Source organism: Thunnus albacares, chromosome 2 (assembly GCF_914725855.1).
Source record: "Thunnus albacares chromosome 2, fThuAlb1.1, whole genome shotgun sequence".
Lineage (NCBI taxonomy): Eukaryota > Metazoa > Chordata > Actinopteri > Scombriformes > Scombridae > Thunnus > Thunnus albacares.
Window position 1 is genome coordinate 2,664,924 of NC_058107.1, and position 12,879 is coordinate 2,677,802.

The 12,879-nt window shown below is 42.2% G+C and overlaps 1 protein-coding gene across 6 annotated transcripts in view; it reads left to right on the forward strand.

The window, feature by feature from the left end:
• Positions 1 to 458: 458 nt before the first annotated feature.
• cacna1ba (calcium channel, voltage-dependent, N type, alpha 1B subunit, a) overlaps positions 459 to 12,879 on the forward strand; it is a 147,779-nt gene continuing 135,358 nt past the window's right edge. For 4 of the 6 annotated variants that reach the window (XR_006405207.1, XM_044362938.1, XM_044362952.1 and 1 more), the window contains exons 1-3: positions 459 to 1,417; positions 3,589 to 3,694; positions 5,347 to 5,486. Coding sequence is in view for 5 of the 6 variants with exons in the window: in XM_044362938.1 (XP_044218873.1) it covers positions 1,158 to 1,417; positions 3,589 to 3,694; positions 5,347 to 5,486 (506 nt within the window). In the remaining variant the exon portion in view is untranslated. The remainder of the gene's footprint in view (positions 1,418 to 3,588; positions 3,695 to 5,346; positions 5,487 to 12,879) is intronic. The other 2 variants (XM_044362969.1, XM_044362986.1) reach the window with 1 other exon arrangement.

Genomic DNA, 12,879 nt, shown 5'->3' on the forward strand with positions numbered 1-12,879 from the left:
TGATTTTAACCTGTGGAAATAAATAAATCAGATCACATCTCAAAAGATCCATGTTTTCAATTATAATCAGTTCAGAAACATAAATTGGCTAATTTTTCACCGATAAATATATTTTTTAAATTCTTGAAATATTTATTTGTGTTATGGGCTTCACATTTTCTTACTAATTTTCACGCTAGAACAGATGTTTACTTGTGTTTATTTTGAAATGTTTGGCCGGAAGTCATGTCTTCTACCTAATGTTTGGTGTGAACTGGGTACACACCTGATATGCACGAGATATTATTGGTATTACTTTCATTAGTTAGTAAAATTTCACTTCATTTTAATTTAGCAAGCACGCTTTCCTCTTACAGTAAACAAGCAAACAAACAAACAGGATGTGTTCATAGCGTTCTCTTATTTTGAAAGTAATTGCTCGTATTCCGTCTAACTTGACGCCGGTGTGGCACCGCGCTCCCGCGCTCTCCTCCCTGTTGCTATGGAAACAGGGCCGGTCCAGGTGGAGCCACTGGCTGGCGTCTCCCCGGTCACGTGGGAGTCTTCTCGATAAGGAGCCGGGGAGAAAGCGGCGTCCCTGCATTCTCATCAGCGGCGAGTTCATGGAAACAAGAAGAAGAGAAGCGGACAGCGGGTGTTATTGAGAGTGAGGCGAAGAGAAGAGTCATTCAGCGGTTCACTCGCATCTTCAAGGGAACTGAAATGATGCCTGTGGACGCTTTCTGGAAGAAAACAGATTGTTGTTAATCCTCAGTGACGGTTGGCGGTGTTTTGTCTGCGGCAGTGTTTTGTGTTAATGAAACAGGCTGTTTGGTAGAAGGCACATCTGTAGAGTGGACTCCCTCTGAGGACCTGGCCAGTCCGCCGGAGGAGGAACACCCATGGAAAATGATGCATCATGGAATCTGAAAATCTAAACTTTGAGCAACAATTTCATGTCGGGAGAGTGAAAGCATGGGAAGCAGCAGACTGACGCTGATGAAAAAGAGACTTCCTCTCCTTGTTTCGTTGTGAATGTTTGACTCTTCTGTTCGTGGACGACACACGCACTTCAAGGACCTGGGGGACGGGACGACTGTGTGTGTTGTGATGCTTCTTCTCCATTTCTTTTCTGGTGTCAGTTTTGGTTTCTCCAGCAAGATCTGTGCTATCCCAGAATGGCTCGCTTTGAAGACGAACTGTCCAGCCGCTATGGAGGCAGCTGTCCCACGGGCCCGGCCAGAGGGGCCATCCGGCAGCCGGGGCCTCCGGGGGTCCAGAGGATGTACAAGCAGACGATGGCCCAGAGAGCCAGGACCATGGCCATTTACAACCCCATCCCAGTCAAACAGAACTGCCTCACCGTTAACCGCTCTCTGTTCATCTTCAGTGAGGATAATATCATACGGAAATATGCGAAAAAGATCACCGAATGGCCATATCCTTACAGCCAAGTCTAACCCTCATGCTGCTCTAGATCACCGCGCCGAACTCCGCCGAAAAATATGTCGATTTAAGGTTCCTTGCGTATCGACTGAAGATACGTACATCTAAGATATGATTCAAAACCTTAAACGAAACGCAAGGACACGCACATAAATTCGTCATATATACAATATGCAAATAAGCGTTTATATCACTAAAATGTAAAAGTTCCACAGTTGGTTCTGTTGTTTTCCAGAGGAAAGGGCGGCAGCCTGTGCCACAATTGGGAGATCCTCAATCGATTTTCTGCAGGATGAATATCCGGCCAGGTCTCATTTCAGAAAGGTCTTAAACCATTTTCTGTGAGGCATCTTGTTGACAAGCAAGGAGTCCTTAAAGAGACATATTTCTAATGGAGTTCGGCATTATTTGTTGCATTTCGCCTCAGACAAAACGGCACTTAAATCGATAAGTAATTACCAAAAGGTAGAGCCTTTGGGAAGACTGAGTGCATAACATGTTGCTTGGTGTTTTGGCTTGTGCTTAACTAAATGTTGAGAATTTCATTCATGCAAAGTCCTCTATCATAAGGTGATCTTTGTCAGGGTCTCTTCTTTTTCTAGGCTCTCATTTGATGAAGAATTTGTGTCAGAGATCTTGAGCAGGGGAGGTTTAGATTAGGCATCTTGGAATTGATCCTAGTAGTAGTTTCTGAATAGTAGAGCACATCAAAGCTTTTAAGTTGATTTGTGGACTTTATGATGTACCACTAGGACTACAAGTCCCTGTAAAGCCTGTAGTCTGCAGGTGGTGCTGTCCATGGTGCTGAACTCTTAGCTATCAGTAACAGCAGGCTGGCCTTCAGGCAGTAGCAATCTGCATGGGTGTGACACCAAGCAAACAAGCCACAGCAATAAGATGCAGCAGGATGCAGGTTTCACATGAACTTCTGGTGCATTTTGAATTGACTCAGTTTGTGTTGAAAGACTATGTCAGCCACCTGTGCCACCTGTTGAGTTTTGTGTATTGACCCACCATCAAAATAATCTTTCTTGGGTGCAGATTTGGATACTTTCTGAAGAAGAGGTTGATTGTAAAACACCTCATATGTTAATGAGCATTATAGGCGTTACAGTTAATTCACATTAAGTCATGTAATGGCCTCCATTACTGAAGTCACTGGTTGATTACCCTTAGTGCTGAGCAAACATTTATCATGCTTTGATGCATTAGTAGAGCTGATGCAGAGTAATCATGCCAACGCTGTAGAATGGTCCATGGTGGCCCCGAGCAGCTGGAGGCCCAGTGGCTGGAGGCCCAGTGGCTGGAGGCCCTCTCCTGAGGACGTCCTGTTGTTGGAGTGCAGTGCTAAAGACACGACTGGTGCTCTGCAGGGAGAAGAGATACCCAATAATCTGTGCAAACTTTGCTTAGGATTTCTTTTAATAGCAAGAAGCAGAAATGTTGGGAAACAATAGGTGTTTGACTGTGGCAGAGTGGTGATTATTGTATCTTTATCTGACAGGAAAAGAGAAGATATGTGAACTTGTTATTAATTATGGAGGGTTTATGGGGATATAAATACAGCTAGTGTGAACTAGTTTGTGGATATTGGGGTTAAAGGGGCACTCCACCACACATGAAGTTCAGTTTACTTGTCACATCACCATCCATTATGTGATCTAGTTTTCTACAACTGTGAGCAGCCCCTCCATTTCCTATATGCATTGCATTGTGGGAGAATGGTGTCCATCAACAGCACACTCAAAAATCAAGTTTTTTAAAAAGATGAAAACTGACTATTATTGATTATTCTATACATTACCTTGTCATGTTTTCTGCGTGAACATATTAAAAACTTGCTTACATACCAAAAGCTAACCTTTTACAATTGATGCATTGGTTAACCAAAATATTATTTGCTGTGAAAAGTAATTGCAGCTGCTTTAAAAATGTGTGTATGTCACATGATGTCTTTTACATGTGTAAGAATGATACAACACCAAACACCAAGCAACAGTTCAGGTCCAGGAAGTACATTGCCAGTCGTGGGTTTTAAAAGTTTAGAGTGTATTTTTGTGTTTATGTCCTATGCTTTTGTGTATTGTTTTATCATTGTGGTTGTGTTTGCATGTGTAACAACCTGTGAATTCCCTTTCCACAAGACTTCCTTAACACCCTCACTCCATTTGAGTACATGATCCTGGCCACCATTATAGCAAACTGCATCGTGCTGGCCTTGGAGCAACACCTACCGGCCTTAGACAAAACACCGATGTCAGAGCGTTTGGTAAGTAGCCACATGACCACTTTCCACTTCCCTCTGTACAGACAGTCAACTGCTTTTACTTAAGGAACGCTTCCTTACAGCTGGGTGCAATGGTGTCGTCACCACACCAAAATATGCATTTAATACCATTACTAAGCTTAAATATTAATATCTGCAATCACAGTGATGCTTTCCTGTGTTACTTGTGTTACCACATGGACATAGAGAGATTTTACAGACACATTTTGATAATGTTTCAGTTAAGTGAAATAAGTCCAGAATTGGCTCCAGTTTGTTAAGCAGTTTGAGGAAACATGGAGGACTATGACTGCTGCAGTCAGGTAACAGACAGTGCTTAATCCAATCCTTCCTATATTTTATTCTCTGTATTTGAACATTTTGACATCCAGAAGATTGAGTGAAATGTTTAAAGATGATCTGAAGACATGCAGCAATAGTGATGCTGCTGTGATGAATTCCTGAATATTTACTGAATATTTACTTATTTTTCGTAAGATGACGCCTCCTCAGAGCTGCAGGTTAAGCAGAACCCTGCAGAGCTGCCTTTGATTCCCCTCCTGTGCATCATTACCTCAGGTTACCCCTGCTGTGCCCTCCCCCCACCCCCACCCCCACCCCCACCCCAGCTCTCTTGTTAAATCCTACCATTAAAGAAGCAAGTGCTGGGAGCCTCTCTGTCCAATCAAAGAGCCGGCAGTAGCAGGGGTGTGGCTGTTTTTAAGAAGGAAGTGTTACTCCCTGAGGCAAGCAGCCTCCCTGCTGCCCGCTCTCATTGATCCACTCCCTGAGATGGGCTGAAACCCTGAGTGACAGACATGCCACAGAGTCCATGACGATGTGAAGTGATCAGATGTGTCATCAGGACTGTGGCGCTACACTAAAAAATAGCTGTTATCTAACCCTTACAATCATTCTGGGGACAAAGAACGGTCTTAACTCTTGTCAGAGAGACATGACACAGATTGTGCAGTCTTTACTGTTATCTGCTTGTGATATTGATCCTGCAACAGTGTCACCTGAAAAAAAGTTGAGTTGTTGTCGAAATCTGTGAAATATTCAGCCATGACAGAGTTGGAGAGAGGAGTGCCGGGAGGAGTTAGCTTAGTTTTATCTAAAAGATTTTCAAAGTCATGGCTGAATATTTCGCTGATTTCGACTACGACAACTCAAGTCTTGCAAGATTTTAGAACGAGACTTCTCCTTGAGCGAGACTTAGATAGACACAATAACAAACAGACCGTATCGAGTGAAAGTAAAGAAAAAAGTTGTATTTCTCTGTTTGGTCCTTTCCGTAATGTTGTCAGACACTTAGAATAACAATCTGAGCCTGTCAGTGGCAAAAACAAGCACTTTTAGTGGACGCACACTGGTGGGGCGCTAGTGCCCTGAAGGATTACATTACAGACTGTTTCACAGCTGCCAGCTGAACCACTCTCACTCAATACTGGACTGATTTCAAAAATTGTTGTCCCCATTAGTCACTTAGACACAAAAAGATGGGAAAATAGGGTCCAGGTTTCCCTTTATGTATGCACCACATGTAATTTTTTAAAACTGTTGAACAGGTTTAGTTTGATACGGCTCCCAAAGCCAGATGGAAGTCTGTCAGCTCTTGAATCCTCCTTTACCCCCCCTCTGCTCTCTCCCAACAGGACGACACAGAGCCCTACTTTATTGGAATATTTTGTTTTGAGGCTGGCATCAAGATCATCGCCCTGGGCTTTGCCTTTCACAAAGGCTCCTACCTGCGTAATGGCTGGAATGTAATGGACTTTGTGGTGGTCCTAACAGGGTGAGTAGCACTGGCCTAATGGCTTATACAGCTGTTAACTGACAGAGCTGATGGTCAGTAGCGATTAATGAGGGGAGGGGAGAGCTCTGCTGTGTGCGTGTGTGTGTGTGTTGCGTTTCTAATGATCAATAGAGCTGAGCCATTCCAGATGGCAGGGTGTTTTCTTCCTGTCTGAATGAGCGCAGTCTTGATGAGGTGCTATTGTCTACATTAGGCAGAGCAACCAAAAAGAAACCATTTGTACACTGTGCTGCAAAATAACTGCAAAATGCAGTTATTCCAGTTTTTTGTTTTTCCAGCAATAACAACTTGAGCCTTTTACAGATTATTTTGAGTTGTCAGTGTAGGTTGTACTACATTGAGTCAAGTGACGTCTACCACGTGACTGCTGAAGTCTAAAGCTTCAAATATAAGTGATGCTTCAGAGAGACTTTTTAAAATTTTGCTGCTAAACATCATTTATTTATTTGTTTGCACTTTTGGCTGTATATTTCAACCATTTAGTTCTTACTTTTAGCAAACTATTTCACCTATTTATTCATTAATCCTAAGAATTCATCCATACTTTTCTTTATCAACAGTATTTCAATCGTTACATTCATCCATTACTAACTCCTTCTCACACTCTTAATTACAACATTGTTCAGGTGTTACAGCTGACTCAATATGTGGATTTAAAAAAAAAAAAAAAATCAATTTTCTTAAATTCATTGAGCTACGTCACGTCTATCCATGTGCTCCCAGGCAACTGCTTCAGTACCTCCCAGGGTTGGGAGTCACTTCCCTAGACCACACAATAAGCTACATGACATGTTGAGAAACACATTTATTATTTTATTGTAGCATTTGCACAATAATATGTGCACTTACTGCAACACTTCTGTGCAAGAATATGATCGATAAAAATAAACAAGTTGTAGCCTTCTTAGACTTTTATTGTGGAGTCATGATGAAATCAGTGTAGTTTTATTTTCTTCTGGGTTCAATGTCCTGAAGCTTTGATCCTTTTTTTCGGCATAAACAGGAAGAATGCCCTGAAGCTTCTTAAGGTTCTGTTCTCCCAGCGCTAGATTTCAAATGTTAAATGAAGCTGGTTTTGTTCGACCATTCAAGGGGCGAGTTACCAGAGCCCCAAGTGATGTCTTCAAAATGCTTCATTTGTCCGACCAACAGTCAAAAACCCCAACTTATCAGAGAAACAAGCACAATATTGGACTATTAGAACTGGTGTAATGTTGATAGTACTGTTTATACTGTACACATCCTACACAATATAGCCACTTAGTTATTAGTTCATGCTGTAGAAATGCTCTGCAAGCTTTAAACATTGTTGCTAAGCCAGCAGTAACCTCCTTTTTCATTATCATCTCAGATTGTCTGTGGAGTAAACAGAGAGGTTCCCTTGGTATTGGATGAGAAAGCTAGAATGGGAGTTGTGTTGTTGGTATGGGGGGATGGAGAGCATGATGGGAGTGTTCGGGTTGGTGGGGAAGGGCGGGGGTAGTGACGGAGGATGCTGTTACGCTGGAGAAAGTCCCCGGGTGCCTGTTGGCTCCACCAGGGGACGGGCCCGGCCTCTCTTACATAATGATACAGAGATTTATTTTGCTCATCTATTGGGGCTTGTGTCAGGAACCTCGTTGCAATAAACAGAGCCTCCGCCAATTCCCAAACCCCTCATCAACGCCTCCGCCCTTCCCACTGGAAGTCACTGGGAGTCACTCAGTCTTTGTTCCTGTTGGCTGAAAATAAGGGGAAGCAGTTGCTGGAAAATATAATAAATGCCATCCACTGGAATGAGTTTTGCTGAAATGATGCAGAGCTGCGTGTGTGTTTGTTTATGCATGTAGGGGGATTTATCCTAATAGGACCATACCAGTCTTTTTGAGTATTTCATCCCATTTACCACAAGCTGTGTATACTCCACATTAATACCATTTATTTTCCAACCATGTTTTTTTTTTTTTCCTGAGATATTTAAACATGAAATCGGTTTCCGTTTAATCCACTAAAGCATGAACATAAACTTGCAGAGATTTGCAGCCTCTTTGAAGTAATCCATCACAATGAAAATGTCAGCTGTAGTGTTTGTGAAAGCAGATTTTTCAAATCATCCAGCACTTTACAGCTGCATTACTATGCAGTGATACCTTTGATGATACCTTTGACGAAGCTAAAAATGGACGTGTGATGAATTAGCTATCTTAAAGCACGAGGCTGGCATTATTCTCTATTTTTGTTATCATCAGCAAATCCCATTAAAAACCCAAACCAACAACGGTGTATCAAAGCCTGATATATCTTACTTCTCTGTGCCATAAAGCTCCATTGTTGTCCAACAATGATTAAAACACATGAGTGTTCCTTCATTACAGTGAACATACACGCTAGCTGTGTCTCATCCTTCGAAGGACGCTGTCTTCAAAGGCGTGTCCTCCGTAGACCGGCAAAGGCCGAAACGAGCGTCGTTAAACGAGACGGTCTGTGTCACCAGCTGTTCCCGCCCTTTCCCTTTACGTCACAAAGCGCCACTCCTGTCGCCTAGCGACGTTGACAGCTGCAGTCGACAATCGGGACACAGCTAGTAGAAATGGAGCCAGAAATTTAAATTTTATTATTGTGACAGGCCGTCCAGGTCCAGCAGCACCACCAGGGACTCCCTGCTCAGCTGCTTTTCTAAGGCCTCATATTTATAACATCGAATTCAAGACTTTTTAAGGACTTTTTAATAGTTGTAAAGACCGCTGTAAATGAAATAAACAATGTAATTAACACTTTTAACTCATTCATGCAATATTTTTTTTATTTTTCAACTAATCTCTGCAGTAGAGAAAAGAGCCCGTCCGTTCTCTCTCTGCTTTCCTCTCCTCTCTCTGTAACCTCACGTCTTCCTCCATGAGGTGAAGACGCTCGTCGTCTCTCTCGCTTCCTCCTCTGTGGCTCCGGCTTCCGAGGACGAGAGGACACAATACGGTCGTCCTGCAATTAGAACAGCGGCGTACTTGCTGACAGAAGCGGCTCAGTTTCAACACGTCTACCTGACCGTGGTGACAAAATAATCTCAACTCAAAGCTCCACTGACACTTTGTCTCACAAAAGAATAAGCTCAATGACAAACAGATGCAGTAAATGATGTCATTCAGTCTGTAATGTAGTCATAATAAAAATCCAAATAGTGATGTAGCTTAATAAAATAAAACGACATTTAATGTAGACTGATCATGTTCATTTTCATTTAAATCCATGTATATTTATGTAAATGTGCTGATATCTGTACATATAGAAGCCCAGAGGCAGCACTGTTGTTCTGTCCAGTAAAAACATGAAGCTTCACTTTACATTCAGACAAACTAATGTGGCAGCTACAATTGTTAGATTTCATCTGTGAGACCAACATTTATCTTCCGAAAGGAATTGTATCATATATCAAAATGCTGCCGAGACATTAGAGCCAGCGGTTAATCTCCAAAGAGCTGCACAGATCGGTTCATCGGATCATTTTCTCTCTGGGAGTCGGCTGCTAGCTGCTGAGATGACCAGCTGGTCTCACACAGCCAGCGGCTCCTCACATCTCCAAAAACAAACAGGCGTTATCTGGATCAACTGACCACGTGTTGGGAATCTACATGGTTACTTTAAACTTAATAAAGTGACATATTAACAGTCCTACAGCTCAGCCTGGCTCAAATTGTCCACCGTATCACTGCTGGTTGGTGTGAAATGCATTCTGGGATAGGTTGGACTGCTAAGGATCCATCCGTCGGATCCTCCAAATTCAGGAAAAGAAGGCTGCGTTTCTCGGCTGCATTTGAAAGAGTCTTTGAAACGGGACGGCCTCGGTCGCGCCACTGTGACGCATTCGGTTTTCAAATGCAGCCTTTGAAGGATGCGGCCCCCCGAATCGAGACACTACGCTACTGTGGGTCCAATCTCACACGACCTCCTGTTGCCTGAAATACTTACTAGAGCTCAAAATGTATATCAATCCACCTGGCAAACGCACTATTTCCTCCTGTTTGGGTAACATTTGATAAAAACTACAGTGACCAGCTGATTTATTAAATTCCTTTGCAATTTAAAAAAACAACTCTATATTTTGACTTATTTTTAAAGATTTACATCTTCAGTAGGAACCAGTGGGCTTAAAGTTTAGTGCTACAGACAGTATTGAGCGACGGACTAACACGTTGTTGGTTTTGGTCTTTTCATTGGATTTGGTGGCAATAAGAAAAGCATAGAATAATGCCAGACATGGAAGTTAAATGTCAGACCTTACTGAAATGAATAGAAACCAAAAACACAATGATACCGTATCACTACATGTTTTAACTGAGCCAGCAGTTCAACTGCAGTGCTGAGCAAAGTCTAACTATGGAAGGATTTGGGTAACCATATAGTATTTGTATAGTATAGTATTAGTATTTGTGCATGTATACAACATCTGATGTGAGCTGAGCACGTTAAGTGTAGAGGTGAGGGTTATTGACAGCTTGTCAGGGCCTGTATGCAGCCAGAGCATCTTCTAGTGTGTGTGTGTGTGTGTGTGTGTGTGTGTGTGTGTGTGTGTGTGTGGATGGGAGCGGCCCAAGCAGGCCTGATTGAATTGGAGCTGAGCAGGCTGACATGATAACCAAAATTGAAGGGCCGGGTGGTGGATAGAGGCCATTACTGCAGTGGTCTGGACATCTTATCAGTGCCACGCTGCATTGACGGGTTGAGCCATGTTGTCAGGGTAGATACTGGATCGCTCATATAGAGTGCATGCAGCCGAACATACACATGCACGCGGATGCACTTATAACATGCACACAAATCACTTCTCCATGATGATGATGCCCATTTCCTGCAGGATGTGTTCTGTTGAAACCCACAGCAATTAGGCATTAGCTATGATTATCAGCATCCAGCTCATTTGGACAGTCAGCTCGGCAACCTGTTTGTAATATGAGCATCACAGTTTTATGAAGTGTTAAATGAGAAGGTAGAGTGGGTTAGCAACCACGGTGACAGGCGTGACTGGAGTGAAACTGTTATAAAGACAAGCTTCCCATTTATTAACAGTCAAGGATGCACGCATAGCATATGTAGAAACAAAGCAACTTGCTGGAAATCAGTAAAAAAAATGCTGTTTAGAGGATGCAACACCTTTGATAGCTCTGGCTAGCTAACATGACAAGCTAGTAGGAGTGGTAACGCTAACACTGTGAAGAAATGAACTGTAAGTGTCCCAAACCATCAATCAGCAGCACGGCTTAAATGCACGGAGGCGCCGCTCACACAAGTAACGTTAGCATAAAATATATTAGACGCTGGACTGCTGTTGATGCTGCTGCCTGGAAACCCTTCTATATATAGTTATAAGTACACTTTAGTATATCGACCATCACTGGCTATCGCTACAAGTCAACGTTCTTTAATGATTTCTCATGAAAAATGGTTAAAAATAATTAGTAGTAGCCTGAGCAGCCAGCAGTGGCAGCTGGTGATTAATTTTTTTTTGGGGGGGGTGGGGGTGGGGGGGGCAAACAAACTGAAATAGCACTTCATAGCTCAGCAAAAAAACAGAACAAATCTAAAAACACACTGTAATGTCGTCTGAACACTGGTCAGTAGCACTACTTAAACATTCATTTTGCTCTTCTTCCCTTCTTTCTCAATGACTCTCTGGTTAAAGTGGATATGAAGCAGTCAATGAGGTTAAGGATTTCCATTCTAATCAACAATTATATAACAAACATGACAAATATAAACATATAAAAGAAAAGAGAAACCATCTTGCGGTACTGTAATCTGTGATGTCACAGGGTTGGTTGGACTGACTGAGTTCAACAGATACAACAGTAGAGAGAGTGAAAGTTGAAGACTGAGGAGCCGCAGAACAGAAGAAGACAAAAAGGACACCGCTATTGTATTTCCCCCGGATCTACAAATGAGTTTTATTGTGTTAAAGCCAAGGACAAAACTGTCTATTTTCATAACCTGCCGCTGAAACAGAGAACAGTACCGCAGCGCTGAAGAGAGAGAGCCCTCGGACGAGCACTGACTCCAGGGTTTCAGGTGAACTTTTTTTGGGGGCCGATTACTGAAGAGGAGAGGAGAAGATCTTTGAGTCGGGCGAGCTAGTGGACCAACAGACTAAATCCTGAAGTTTTCAATTTCACCACCTATAACGTGTGCCAACATACCAGCCAGCGTACTCTGACAACAGCAGTACATCTTTCACTCCAGACAGCAGCATTCATGAACACAGAGTCTGACACATGTCACACCTCCACCAGCCTAAAGGTATCCTTTGCATCTCTGCAGCACAGGACTTATATAACGGGAGCTTGGCTATACAGTATAGCAGCCAAAAGTACATGAAATTCAGTTTGAGGTGTCAAGGTGACTAAAATGAAGCACAATCATTAAAAACACCTGGGTCTGAAAGTATTCACCTCCAAAGAAACATTGTGTCTGGGGTGCAGCTGGAAAATCTGAAACAACCAATTAGAGAGCAGCCTCAGGTCACCTGCTTTCCAAAAGTTGGCTGGTGGAGTTAATGAGTACTGACAGGCTGACAGCCGACAGACTACCAGGCACATTGTACGAATAAATCATTTTTATTTCATCATTATTTTTGCATTATCTAATTAATTTATGTTTAACATGTTTAAGTAGACTTTCTTCTCTAGATATTTTGAGGGGAGCAGCGCAGCAGCACTCTGCATTAATGAGCTGCCACTGCTAGCCAAATTAAAAATACCTGAAGATACAAAGCATAATGCACATGTAGTGAATTTATGATTCAATTGAACAAGACAGTGACAATAAGGTATATGTCAAAGATGCATAATGTTTTTTTTTTAGAACACTAGGGGCTTACAGAAGGTGTTTCAGCTTACAGACTTCACCTAAAATCACAAATTTTAGTTTTTACATCTGCTTTTCACATCTGCTTGTGTATAAACTGAAGCACAACTTGTTAAGTAATAAGCTTTAGAGGTGCACATCGGTGTATTTTTGAAGTTTGGACCAAGCCAGGCTAGCTGTTCCTTCCTGCTTCCAGTCTTCATGCTAAGTAAGCTAAGCTCACTACGTTCTAGTACTGAAACTGATACTGACCCTTCATCTCACTTTCACATCTAGAATATAGAAATGTTGATTGATGGAGCTTTAACCCGGATTTTATGAATGATTTTCCTATTTAATTAATTATATGTAAAAGGAATAACATTAGCTGATCACCTTTCTGAGTGTTTCAGGGACAGTTCTTTGTGTTGTCTACTGATTCTACCTGATCTGATCACTTTGCCTTTTACAGTATAACTTAACCAGCATTGCATCATGGGTGATTCCTGTTGTGGTGTGATTTTGAGATTGTTGTATTTCATGTTTTTGGCGGGTGCAGTCA